The 13,583-nt window shown below is 37.9% G+C and overlaps 1 protein-coding gene across 1 annotated transcript in view; it reads right to left on the bottom strand.

Moving 5' to 3' along the window:
* FAAH2 (fatty acid amide hydrolase 2) overlaps positions 1-13,583 on the bottom strand; it is a gene marked incomplete at its 5' end in the record, with an annotated part of 79,676 nt that overhangs the window by 55,055 nt on the left and 11,038 nt on the right. The window contains 1 exon segment of the mRNA XM_082445677.1: positions 13,371-13,453. Coding sequence (XP_082301803.1) covers positions 13,371-13,453 — 83 coding nt within the window.

The following is a 13,583-nucleotide window of genomic DNA, read 5'->3' as shown; positions in this document are numbered from 1 at the left end:
TACATCATCCTCAATGGTGAAAAACTGACACAATTTCCACTAAGATCAGGAACAAGACCTGGTTGCCCACTCTCACCACTATTATTCAACATAGTTTTGGAAGTGTTAGCCACAGCAATCAGAGAAGAGAAAGTAATAAAAGGAATCCAAATCAGAAAAGAAGAAGTAAAGCTGTCACTGTTTGCAGATGACATAATACTATACATAGAGAATTCTAAAGATGCTACCAAAAAACTACTAGAGCTAATCAATGAATTTGGTAAAGTAGCAGGGTACAAAATTAATGCACAGAAATCTCTTGCATTTCTATACACTAATGATGAAAAATCTGAAAGTGAAATTAAGAAAGCACTCCCATTTACCATTGCAACAAAAAAAATAAAATATCTAGGAATAAACCTACCTAAGGAGACAAAAGACCTGTATGCAGAAAATTATAAGACACTGATGAAAGAAATTAAAGATGATACAAATAGATGGAGAGATATACCATGTTCTTAGATTGGAAGAATCAACATTGTGAAAATGACTCTACCACCCAAAGCAATCTACAGACTCAATGCAATCCCTATCAAACTACCACTGGCATTTTTCACAGAACTAGAACAAAAAATTTCACAATTTGTATGGAAACACAAAAGACCCCGAATAGCCAAAGCAATCTAGAGAACGAAGTATGGAGTTGGAAGAATCATTCTCCCTGACTTCAGACTATACTACAAAGCTACTGTAATCAAGACAGTATGGTACTGGAACAAAAACAGAAATATAGATCAATGGAACAGGATCAAAAGCCCAGAGATAAACCCACGTCCATATGGTCATCTTCTCTTTGATAAAGGAGGCAAGCATATACAGTGGAGAAAAGACAGCCTCTTCAATAAGTGGTGCTTGGAAAACTGGACAGGTACTTGTAAAAGTATGAAATTAGAACACTCCCTAACACTGTATGCAAAAATAAAATCAAAATGGATTAAAGACCTAAATGTAAGGCCAGACACTATCAAACTCTTAGAGGAAAACATAGGCAGAACACTCTATGACATAAAGCACAGCAAGATCATTTTTGACCCAGCTCCTAGAGAAATGGAAGTAAAAACACAAATAAACAAATGGTACGTAATGAAACTTAAAAGCTTTTGCACAGCAAAGGAAACCATAAACAAGACCAAAAGACAACCCTCAGAATGGGAGAAAATATTTGCAAATGAAGCAACTGACAAAGGATTAATCTCCAAAATTTACAAGCAGCTCATGCAGCTCAATAAGAAAAAAACAAACAACCCAATCCAAAAATGGGCAGAAAACCTAAATAGACATGTCTGCAAAGAAGATAAACAGATTGCTAACAAACACATTAAAGAATACTCAATATCATTAATCATTAGAGAAATGCAAATCAACACTACAATGAGATATCATCTCACACCGGTCAGAATGGCCATCGTCAAAAAATCTACAAACAATAAAAGCTGTATTGGGTGTGGAGAAAAGAGAACCCTGTTGCACTTTTGGTGGGAATGTAAATTGATACAGCCATTATGGAGAACAGTATGGAGGTTCCTTAAAAAACTACAAATAGAACTACCATACGACCCAGCCATCCCACTACTGGGCATATACCCTGAGAAAACCATAATTCAAAAAGAGTCATGTACCAAAATGTTCATTGCAGCTCTATTTGCAATAGCCAGGACATGGAAGCAACCTAAGTGTCCTTCTACAGATGAATGGATAAAGAAGATGTGGCACATATATGCAATGGAATATTACTCAGCCATCAAAGATATGAAATGGAGTTATTTGTAGTGAGCTGGATGGACCTAGATTCTGTCATACAGAGTGAAGTAAGTCAGAAAGAGAAAAACAAATACTGTATGCTAACACATATATATGGAATCAAAAAACAAAAAAGGTCATGAAGAACCTATGGGTAAGATGGGAATAAAGACACAGACCTACTAGAGAATGGACTTGAGGATATGGGGAGGCGGAAAGTTAAGCTATGACAAAGTGAGAGAGTGGCATGGACATATATACACTACCAACCGTGAAATAGATGGCTAGTGGGAAGCAGCTGCATAGCATAGGGAGATCAGCTCGGTGGTTTGTGACCACCTAGAGGGGTAGGATAGGGAGGGTGGGAGGGAGGGAGATGCAAGAGGGAAGAGATATGGGAACATATATATATTTATAACTGATTCACTTTGTTATAAAGCAGAAACTCACACACCATTGTGAAGCAATTATACTCCAATAAAGACGTTAAAAAAAATAGCTAACATTGAGTGATTGATTTAAGGTTGTATGCTAGGTGCTTTATGTATATTTTTTCATTTTATTGCCAATATTCTTAATTTCAAGTACAATAGAAACATTATAATTAGCAATTTGCGGATGTTTTAAGAGAGGCAGGACAAAAAATGATGTTACACCTAGCATGAATAAACTTCATAAAATTATTTCTGAACGTCTCTCCTGGAGCCATACTTGTCTTATATCTCTCCAAATCTTCAATTTTTATAAAATTAATTTTTACTGGAGTATAGTTGCTTTACAATGTTGTGTTAGTTTCTACTGTACAGCAAAGTGAATCAGCTATACATATACATATATCCCCTCTTTTTTGGATTTCCTTCCCATTTAGGTCACTACAGTGCATTAAGTAGAGTTCCCTGTGCGACAGAGTATGTTCTCATTTGCTGTCTATTAATATGTAGTATCAATATTGTATATGGGTCAATCCCAATATCCGAATTCCTCCCACACCCCCTTTCCCCCTTGGTATCCATACATTTGTTCTCTGTGTCTGTGTCTCTATTTCTGCTTTCCAGATAGGATCACCTATACCATTTTTCTAGATTCAATATATATGTTAATATACGATGTTTGTTTTCTCTTTCCGACTTCCTTCACTCTGTATGACACTCTGTAGCTCCATCCATGTCTCTACAAAGGACCCAATTTCATTCCTTTTAATGTCTGAGTAATATTCCATTGTATATATGTACCACATCTTCTTTGTCCATTCATCTTTCGATGGGCATTTAGGTTGCTTCCATTTACTGGCTATTGTAAACAGTGCTGCAATGAACATTGGGGTGCGTGTGACTATTTCAATTATGGTTTTCTCAGGGTATATGCCCAGTAATGGGATTGTTGGGTCATATGGTAGTTCTATTTTTAGGTTTTTAAGGAACCTCCATACTGTTCTCCATAGTGGCTGTATCAATTTATATTCCCACTAACAGTGTTGGAGGGTTCCCTTTTCTCCACACCCTCTCCAGCATTTATTGTTTGTAGATTTTCTGATGATGGCCAGTCTGACAGCTGTGAGGTGATACCTCATTGTAGTTTTGATTTTCATTTCTCTAATAATTAGTGATATTGAGCATCTTTTCATGTGTTTGTTTTCCATCTGTTCTTCTTTGGAGAAATGTCTATTTAGGTTTTCTGTCCATTTTTTGATTGTGTTTGTTTCTTTGATATTGTGCTGATTGAGCTGCTTGTATATTTTGGAGATTAATCCTTGGTCTGTTGCTTCTTTTGCAAATATTTTCTCCCATTTTGAGGGTTGTCTTTTTGTCTTGTTTATGGTTCCCTTTGTTGTGCAAAGGCTTTTAAGTTTCATTAGGTCCCATTTGTTTATTTTTGTTTTTATTTTCATTACTCTAAGAGGTGGGTCAAAAAAGATTTTCCTACAATTTATGTCAAAGGGTATTCTGCCTATGTTTTCCACTAAGAGTTTTACAGTGTCTGAGCTTACATTTAGGTCTTTAATCCATTGCGAGTTAATTTTTGTGTACAGTGTTAGGGAGTGTTCTAAATTCATTCTTTTACATGTAGCTGTCCAGTTTTCCCAGCACCACTTATTGAAGAGGCTGTCTTTTTTGCACTGTATATTTTAGCCTACTTTGTCATAGATTAGGTGATCATTGGTGGGGGGGTTTATCTCTGGGTTTTCTATCCTGTTCCATTGATGTATATTTCTGTTTTTCTGGCAGTATTATACTGTCTTGATTACTGTAGATTTGTAGTATAGTCTGAAATAGGGAGCTTGATTCCTCAAGTTCCGTCTTTCTTTCTTAAGATTGCTTTGTTATTTCAGGGTCTTTTATGTTTTCATACAAATTGTAAATTCTTTTGTTCGAGATCTGTGAAAAATGCTATTGGTAATTTGATAGGTATTGCACCGAACCTGTAGATTGTTTTCAGTAGTACAGTGATTTTGACAATATTGATTCTTCCAATCCAAGAACATAGCATATCTCTCCATCTGTTTGTGTCGTCTTTGACTTCTTTCATCAGTATCTTCCAGTTTTGTGCTTACAGGTCTTTAGCCTCCGTAGGTAAGTATATTCCTAAGTATTTTAGTTTTTTTTGTTGCAGTGGTGAATGTGATTTTATCCTTAATTTCCCTTTCTGATATTTCATTGATAGTGTATAGGAATACAAGTGATTTCTGTGCATTAATTTTGTATCCTGCAACTTTCCCAGATTCATTGATGAGCTCTAGTAGCTTTCTGGTGGGCTCTTTAGGATTTTCTCTGTATAGTATCATGTCGTCTTCCAAAAGTGACAGTTTTACTTCTTCTTTTCCAATTTGTATTCCTTTTATTTCTTTTTCTTCTCTGATTGCTGTGGTTAGGACTTCCAAAACTATGTTGAATAAAAGTGGTGAGAGTGGACACCTTTGTCTTCTTCCTGATCTTAGAGGAAATGCTTTCAGTTTTTCACCACTGAGAATAAATTTTGCTGTTGGTGTGTCATATATGGCCTTTATTATGTTGAGGTAGTTTCCCTCTATGTCCACTTTATGGAGAGGTTTTTTTAAAAAATCATAAATTGGTGTTCAATTTTGTCAAAAGCTTTCTCTGCATCTATTGAGATGATCAAATGGTTTTAATTCCTTAATTGGTTAATATGGTGTATCACATTGATTGGTTTGCATATAGTGAAGAATCCTTGCATTCCTGGGGTAAACCACACTTGATCATGGTGTATGATCCTTTTTATATGCTGTTGGATTCTGTTTGCTAGTATTTTGTTCAGGAGTTTTGCATCTATGTTCATTAGTGATATTGGCCTGTAGTTTTCTTGCTTTGTGACATCTTTGTCTGGTTTTGGTATCAGGGTGATGGTGGCCTCAGAGAATGAATTTGGGAGTGTTCCTCCCTCTGCAATTTTTTGGAAGAGTTTGAGAAGGATAGGTTTAGCTGTTCTCCAAATATTTGAGAGCATTTGCCTGTGAAGCCATCTGGTCCCGGACTTCTGTTTGTTGGAAGATTTTTAATCACAGTTTCAATTTCAGTGCTTGTGATTGGTCTGTTCATATTTTCTATTTATTCCTGGTTCAGTCTTGGAAGAAGTAGAAAATAGTTTTCTAATAATTTGTCTATTTCTTCTAGGTTGTCCAGTTTATTGGCACATAGTTGCTAGTAGTAGTCTCTTATGATCCTTTTTATTTCTTCGGTGTCTGTTGTAACTTCTCCTTTTTCATTTCTAATTTTATTGCTTTGTGTCCTCTCCCTTTTTTTCTTGATGTGTCTGGCTAAAGTTTTATCAATTTTGTTTATCTTCTCAAAGAACCAGCTTTTTAAAACATCTTTTTTGGACTTTAATTACTTTACAATTGTGTGTTAGTTTCTGCTGTGTAACAAAGTGAATCGGCTATAGATATACATGTATCTCCATATAGTTTTATTGATTTTGCTATTGTTTACTTTGTTTCTATTTTGTTCATTTCTGTTCTGATATTTATGAGTTCTTTCCTTCTACTAAATTTGGGTTTTGTTTGTCTTCTTTATCTAGTTGCTTTAGGTGTAAGGTGAGGTTGTTGATTTGAGATTTTTCTTGTTTCTTGAGGTAGGATCATATTGCTATAAAGTTCCCTATTAGAACTGCTTTTCCTGCATTCCATAGGTTTTGGGTCATTGTGTTTTCATTGTCATTTGTTTCTAGGTATTTTTTTATTTCCTCTTTTATTTCTTCAGTGATCTCTTGCTTATTTAGCAGCATATTTTTTAAGCTCCATGTGTTTGTACTTTTTACAGTTTTTGTGTTCTGTATTTGATTTCTAACCTCAGAGGGTTATGTTTGGACTTGAGGATATGCGGAGGGGGAAGGGTAAGATGTGACAAAGTGAGAGAGTGGCATGGACATATATACACTACCAAACGTAAAATAGATAGCTAGTTGGAAGCAAACACATAGCACAGGGAGATCAGCTCTGTGCTTTGTGACCACCTAGTCGGGTGGGATAGGGAGGGTGGGAGGGAGGGAGATGCAAGATGGAAGAGATATGGGAACATATGTATATGTATAACTGATTCACTTTTTTATAAAGCAAAAACTAACACACCATTGTAAAGCAATTATACTCTAATAAAGATGTTAATAAAAAAGAAAGAAATGGACATACCCAAAGGATAGAGTGAAATTCTTCAGCAAAAATTAATTGGAGAAAATGACAAAAAAAAAGGAAAAGGTGTTAGATTTGATTTCAATTTTCTTAAATTTCCCGAGGTTTGATTTGTGACCCAAGATGTGATCTATCTTGGAAAATATTCCGTGTGCACTTGAGAAGAAAGTGTATTGTCACTTTCTGATGGAATGTCCTATAAATATCAAATAAGGCTCTTTGGTCTATTTTGTCACTTAAAGCTTGTGCTTCCTTATTTATTTTCTGTCTGGATGATCTGTCCATTGTTGTAAGTGGGGTGTTAATGTCCTCCTCATTTATTGTGTTAATGTCTATTTCCCCTTTTATGACCGTTAACATTGTCCTTATGTATTGAGGTGCTTTTATGTTGGGTGCATAAATATTTACAATTGTTATATCTTCTTCTTGGATAATTCCCTTAATCGTTATGTAGTGTCCTTCCTTGTCTCTTGTAATAGTCTTTATTTTAAAGTCTATCTTTTCTGATATTAGTATTGATACTCCAGCTTTCTTTTGATCCCCATTTGCATGGAATATCTTTTTCCATCCCCTCAGTTTCAGTCTGTATGTGGCCCTAGGTCTGAAGTGGGTCTCTTGTAGACAGCATATATATGGGTCTCATATTTGCATCCATTCAGCCAGTCTGTGTCTTTTGGTTAGAGCATTTCATCCATTTACTTTTAAGGTAATTATTGATATGTATGTTCCTATCACCACCTTCTTAATTGTTTTAGGTTTGTTTATGTAAGTCTTTTTCTTCTCTTGTGTTTCCCACTTAGAGAAATTCCTTTAGCATTTGTTTTAAAGCTGGTTTTGTGGTGATGAATTCTCTTAGTTTTGCTTGTCTGTAAATCTTTTGATTTCTCCATCAAATCTGAATGAGATTCTCGCTGGGTAAAATAATCTTCATTGTAGCTTTTTCCCTTCTGTCACTTTAAATATATCCTGTCACTGTTTTCTGGCCTGAAGAGCTTCTGGTGAAAAATCAACTGATAACCTTATGGAGATTCCCTTGTATGTTATTATTTGATTTACCCTTGCTGCTTTTAATATTTTTTCTTTGTATTTAATTTTTGATAGTTTGATTAATATATGTCTCAGCATGTATTTTTTGAGTTTATCCTGTGTGAGACTCTCTGTGCTTCCTGCACTTTATTGTCTATTTCCCTTCCCATATTAGGGAAGTTTTCAACTACAATTTCTTCAAATATTTTCTCAGGCCCTACCCCTGTCTCTTCTTCTTCTGGGACCACTATAATTCAAATGTTGGTGTGTTTGATGTTGTCCCAATTGTCTCTGAGACTATCTTTATTCCTTTTCATTGTTTTTTCTTTACTCTGGTCCTTGGCAGTTATTTCCCCCATTCTATCCTCCAGCTCACTTATCCGTTCTTTTGCCTCAGTTATTCTGCTATTGATTCCTTCTAGTGTATTTTTCACTTAGTTATTGTTTTTCATCACTGATTGTTTTTTAGTTCTTCTAGGTCCTTGTTAAATATTTCTTGTATCTTCTCGATACGTGCCTCCATTCTATTTGAAAGATCTTGGATCATCTTTACTATCATTACTCTGAATTCTTTATCAGGTAGATTGCCTATTTCCTCTTCATTTATTTGATCTTTTTGGATTTTACGATGCTCTTTTGTCTGCAACATATTTCTCTGTCATTTCATTTTGTCTAACCTACTGTGTTTATTGTCTCCTTTCCACAGGCTGCAAGGTCATAGTTCCTCTTGCTTCTGTTGTCTGCCCCCTAGTGAGTTAGGTTGGTCCTAGGGATTGTGTATGCTGCCTCATGGGAAGGACTGGTTCCTGCGACCTGGTGGGTAGAACTGAGTCTTTTTCCTCTGAAGGGCAAGGCTGCATCATGTGTTCTGTTTTGGGGTGTGTTTGAGCTTAGTACGACTTTAGGCAGCCTGTCTGCTGATGAGTGGGGCTGTGTTCCTGTCTTGCTGGTTGTTTGGCATGAGGTTTCCAGCACTGGAGCCTACAGGCAGCTTTGTGGGGCTGGGTCTTTGTGTTGACATAGATACCTCCAAGAGCATGCACACACACCAATTAGTATTCCCTAGGCCCAGAAATTCTCTGGCAGTCCATCATCCTGGACTCAGTGCTCCCACCCCAGAGGCCCAGGCCTGACTCCTGACCAGGGAACCAAGAGCCCACAAACTGCACAATTCGGCCAGAGAAAAAAGAAAGGAAAGAAAAGAAAACAAACAAACAAAACCCAAGGCAAATAGCAAAAACAAACAGCAGCAACAACAACACAACACACACACACATAGAAAAAAGAAAAAAAGAGAAAACAAGACAAAACAAAACAAGAGAACAAACAAACAAAATAATTCAAAAATGAGAACAGCCAATAGGGACTAAACTAACAAAAACAAAAATGAAAAATAAAACAAAAACAGAAAACAAACAAACAACAAAAAGTGAACAAAGCATAAAATATGCACATAAAAACAATCAAAAAAGAAAAATAAACAAATAAAATAAACAAGAACAAAAAACAAGAAAAAAAACACAAAACAACAAAAAAATAAAGTAAAAATAAAAAATATATATATATATATATAAAGGAAAAGTAAATGAGAAAAAGTAATAAAAGCAACAACATCAACAACTGAACAAAATGAAACAAACCAAAAAAGAATAATAGTAATAAATATTTTTCTGGGGCCTCCTCTGTCAGTGTCCTTGCCCACACAGTGAGCCAGAGTCAATCCGTCCCTCCCCAGGAGGCCTTCCAATACCTCTAGGTAAGTCTCTGGACCTGCTGCAGGCACTGTAAGACCAGCTCAGGCACTGACCTGGCCCAACTCCCACATGTACTTACACCCAAAGTCCACTGCTGCAAAGGCTAGACTGCTCTCAATTGTGGGAACACTCATTGTCTATTCAGGTATTCCAGAGATGCAGGATTTACCAAGCAAATCTCAGGGATTTTATCCATGGCTTGGGCAGCTGCTTGGAAAGATTTCCATTCCTCTTCCGTAGTCGCACCACCTGTGGTGCTCAGCTTTGGTTTTGACCCCACCTCTGTGTGTGCACCACCCCCTCAGGCTTCTGTTCCTTGTCTAGGTGAGAGTGAGGGAAAGCAGCAACTGCATGGGGCATGGTTACTCACTCAAGCCAGGAGAAGTACGGTGGCCACAATTGGGGTGTGTGTAAGTTGCCTGTGGTGGTGGAACCAGCAGGCACTTGTAACAGACTGTGGTGCACTTGCTTTGGTGGGAATGCCTCCCAGTGCCTGTGGAGGCAGGAGCTGTCATGGGGGGTCAGGTGGCAGCCCTGCCTCCACCATGTACCTCTCAACAATGGGGCCTCATTTCTAGGCAGACCACACTTCCTCTAGGAATATTCCTTGCTGCACATGCCCTCACTCCCTTCCCCTCTGCTGTATCCATGCAGTCAACAGCACTCCTCTCCCCAGATCCATTCTCCCAACCCCATGCTTTAGCACTCAGCCCCTGCCACCATCAGTGGACTCTCGTCACAGGTAGGGGTGCCCAGTGCTGATTCCCAAGGAGGCTTTGGGATGAGTGGCACACAGGCCCCCAGAGCCCATGGAAAGAGGAGACCCCCGCCTGAGGGGTGGGCAGGCCTGCTCAAATGAGAGCCCCTCCCAGTGCCCACAGAGGTTCAAGAAGGCAGTGGGCAGGGAAAGGGGCTGTAATGGCAGCTCCACCCTTTGTGCACCACTCAACAATGACACCTTGCTTCTATGGTGTCCCGAGCTTTCTCTGCAGACTTTCCTGGTTGTGGAGCTCCTTATTCCTTTCCCTTCAGGCTGTCTTTTCACAGCCAACAGCTGTCCCCTCCATAGGTCCATGCTCTAAGCCCCACTTTCCAGCACCCAGTCCCTTCCACGACAGTAGACTCACGACTCAGGCTGGAATGCACAGAGCTGTGGTGTAGAGCATGTGTGCAGTCCTGCCTTCCACAGACCATCTGCTGAATTCTCCTTAGATCCCTGAAAGGTCCTTTGCTGTCCCAGCTGATTTTCCCACCATGAGGGAGTTTTTCAGAGTGTGGGGACCTCCCCTCACCTTCAGCTTCCCGCCAGGGTTGCTGGTCCCTTTTTTGATTCCTCTTTTCTTTTTCTCTCCTTTCTTTCATCCTACCCAGTTGTGTGGGGATTTTTCTTGTCCTTTTAGGTGTCTGAAGTCTTCCACTAATGTTCAGCAGGTGTTCTATGAGAATTGTTCCATTTGTAGATGTATTCTTGATGTACTTTTTAAGAGTGATGAATTCCACCTCCTCCTCCTATTTTGCCATCTTCCTTTGCCCCCCAAATCTTCAATTTCTGATGGCGCAATCCCTCCTATCTACCCACCAGCAACCTCTCCACTCTATTTGTAAGTCCAAACCATCATTTTCAACAAAGGACAATAATTTAATTCTGTCAAAACTTTATTAATATCCTCACACACATAAACAAGCCCTGCAACAAAACACCTCCCTCCTTATGACTCATACTACTTAAATGGTAATAGAGAAATAAAAATAATGGAATTTCCCTCTATTTCTCAAACGTTTAAAGACATATTCTGTCAACAACTTAACCCTAAACTACATTTCAAATAAAAAACCCAGTGCAAAATCTGGGGAAATATCTCTGGTATGAGGAGCTGCTGAAAGTGTTGGAAGATGGGACCAGTGGAATGCTGGTTCATAGAAAAAGGAAAGGGACAAGGGAGAATTCCTGGAACATAAGGACTTTATGTACTTCGGTTTTGGGCATTGGATGTCTGTATATTTGGATCATGGCTCTGTCACATACCAGCTGTGTGACCAGAGGAAAATAATTTAATTTCTCTGGGTCACACTATTCACATCTATAACACTGGAATCATTAATTTTTGTAAAAGCAGTTGAAATGATTAAATAAGAAAACATGTATAAAATAACTAGTAGGATACAAATTCATTTGATGTGCTGCTTGTATTTCATAAATGTGTTTTAAATGTTTATAATTTCACAATACTGGCTATTTTTCATTTTATTTATATATATAAATTAATAAACAGAAACATCAATCAAATAGAGTGGGGAGACTACAATGGGGAGCTGTCATGCCCTGCGACTATAGCAGAGCCCAACAGGAAGAAGAAAGACTCCTCTTCTTCCTGGTAAAGACTCAGCCAAAGAAAAGCCATGGACTCTTTGTTCACTATAGCCTTCCCAAATTCCTTTTCCTCTCTTTAAAAGCCTTGTCCTGTGAGGGGCTTGCACTTGGCTCACCATGGTTGCAGACCTTGAATTGCAATTCTCTCCTGGTCCCAAATAAACCCATCTTTGCTGAAGAAATATCTGGCTGTCTGGTTTTATTTTAGGTCAATATACAGCAACCATGTATGTCAAGTGATTACAGTTTTCAATTTTTTGTAGCAATATAAATTTTCATTCAAAAATGATTAAGTTAATACAAGTGATTCAATTGTATTAAGTATGTTATTCAACAACAACAGAGTTCCTGTGAAAACAAGAAAAAAATCCTAAAGATGGTATATGAATGACTGAGACCCAGAAAACGCCACACTATGTCATGATATGATAGGAACTGTTCTAGTCACTGTGTAGGATGTCATAGAAAACAAATCCACGTTTTGTGCCTTTAATACCTCATAGCTCTCAAAAAAGGTTGACTTGACAACTAAAATGTAAAAGTCACATATATAATACCTTTTCAAAATACCATCTACTATACTAAATACACATTGGAAAGTGTAGGGTGAAGGGAGGGTTCCCTTATTAGATTCACTATCAAAGACTCATTAATTCAGTAAGCTATCAATGATGAAGGCTTTTTCTGGATGTTAGATATGTAAAATCCAATGAAATTTATTCTTTGCCATCAAACATGTTACAGTCAATAGGAGACTGGAGGAAGCAGACATATAAATAGAAAAGCTCAACAAAGGGTAGGAAGTGCTGAATCATCTCACACCGGTCAGAATGGCTATCGTCAAAAAATCTACAAACAATAAATGCTGCAGAGGATGTGGAGAAAAGGGAACACTCTTGCACTGTTGGTGGGAATGTAAATTGATACAGCCACTATGGAGAACAGTATGGAGGATCCTTAAAAAACTAAAAATAGAACTACCATATGACCCAGCAATCCCACTACTGGGAATATACCCTGAGAAAACCATAATTCAAAAAGAGTCATGTACCAAAATGTTCATTGCAGCTCTATTTACAATAGCCAGGACATGGAAGCAACCTAAGTGTCCATCATCAGATGAATGCATAAAGAAGATGTGGCACATATATACAATGGAATATTACTCAGCCATAAAAAGAAACGAAATTGAGTTATTTGTAGTGAGGTGGATGGAGTTAGAGTCTGTCATACAGAGTGAAGTAAGTCAGAAAGAGAAAAACAAATACAGTATGCTAACACCTATATATGGAATCTAAGGGGGAAAAAAAGGTCAGGAAGAACCTAGTCGTAAGACGGGAATAAAGACACAGACCTACTAGAGAATGGACTTGAAGATATGGGGAGGAGGAAGGGTAAGCTGTGACAAAGTGAGAGAGTGGCATGGACATATATACACTACCGAATGTAAAATAAATAGCTAGCGGGAAGCAGCTGCATAGCACAGGGCGATCAGCTCGGTGCTTTGTGACCACCTAGAGGGGTGGGATAGGGAGGGTGTGAGGGAGGGAGATGCAAGAGGGAAGAGATATGGGTACATATGTATATGTATAACTGATTCACTTTGTTATAAAGCAGAAACTAACACACCATTGTAAAGCAATTATACTCCAATAAAGATGTTAAAAAAAAAAGAAGTCAGGGCAGGTCCCAGTGGGAAATCAAAGGAAGGAATCAGAAGAAAATGAGTCCCGGAAATACACCAAGATGGCATGGCAATAGCAATAACTGAAAACCATGAGAGAGTAAAAATGTTCACCTGTACTTGATAATTCCATTGATCATTGGGTTCACATCCTTGATTCTGTTGATAAAAATCTGAACAACATCTATGCATTTCGCCTGAAAAATACAATAATTTAGTTAGTGGGCGTTTATTTACTGAACAATTCATCCATTCAACAAGTATTTAATGGAAGTCTGGTATGTGCATCAATCACTTTGCATTTGGGACATCATCAGTGAATTAGCC

Source organism: Balaenoptera physalus, assembly GCF_965194825.1.
Source record: "Balaenoptera physalus genome assembly, chromosome: X".
In the NCBI taxonomy this organism is placed as follows: domain Eukaryota; kingdom Metazoa; phylum Chordata; class Mammalia; order Artiodactyla; family Balaenopteridae; genus Balaenoptera; species Balaenoptera physalus.
The sequence above is the reverse complement of the archived record's forward strand: the minus strand, read 5'-3'. Positions and strand labels throughout refer to the sequence as shown.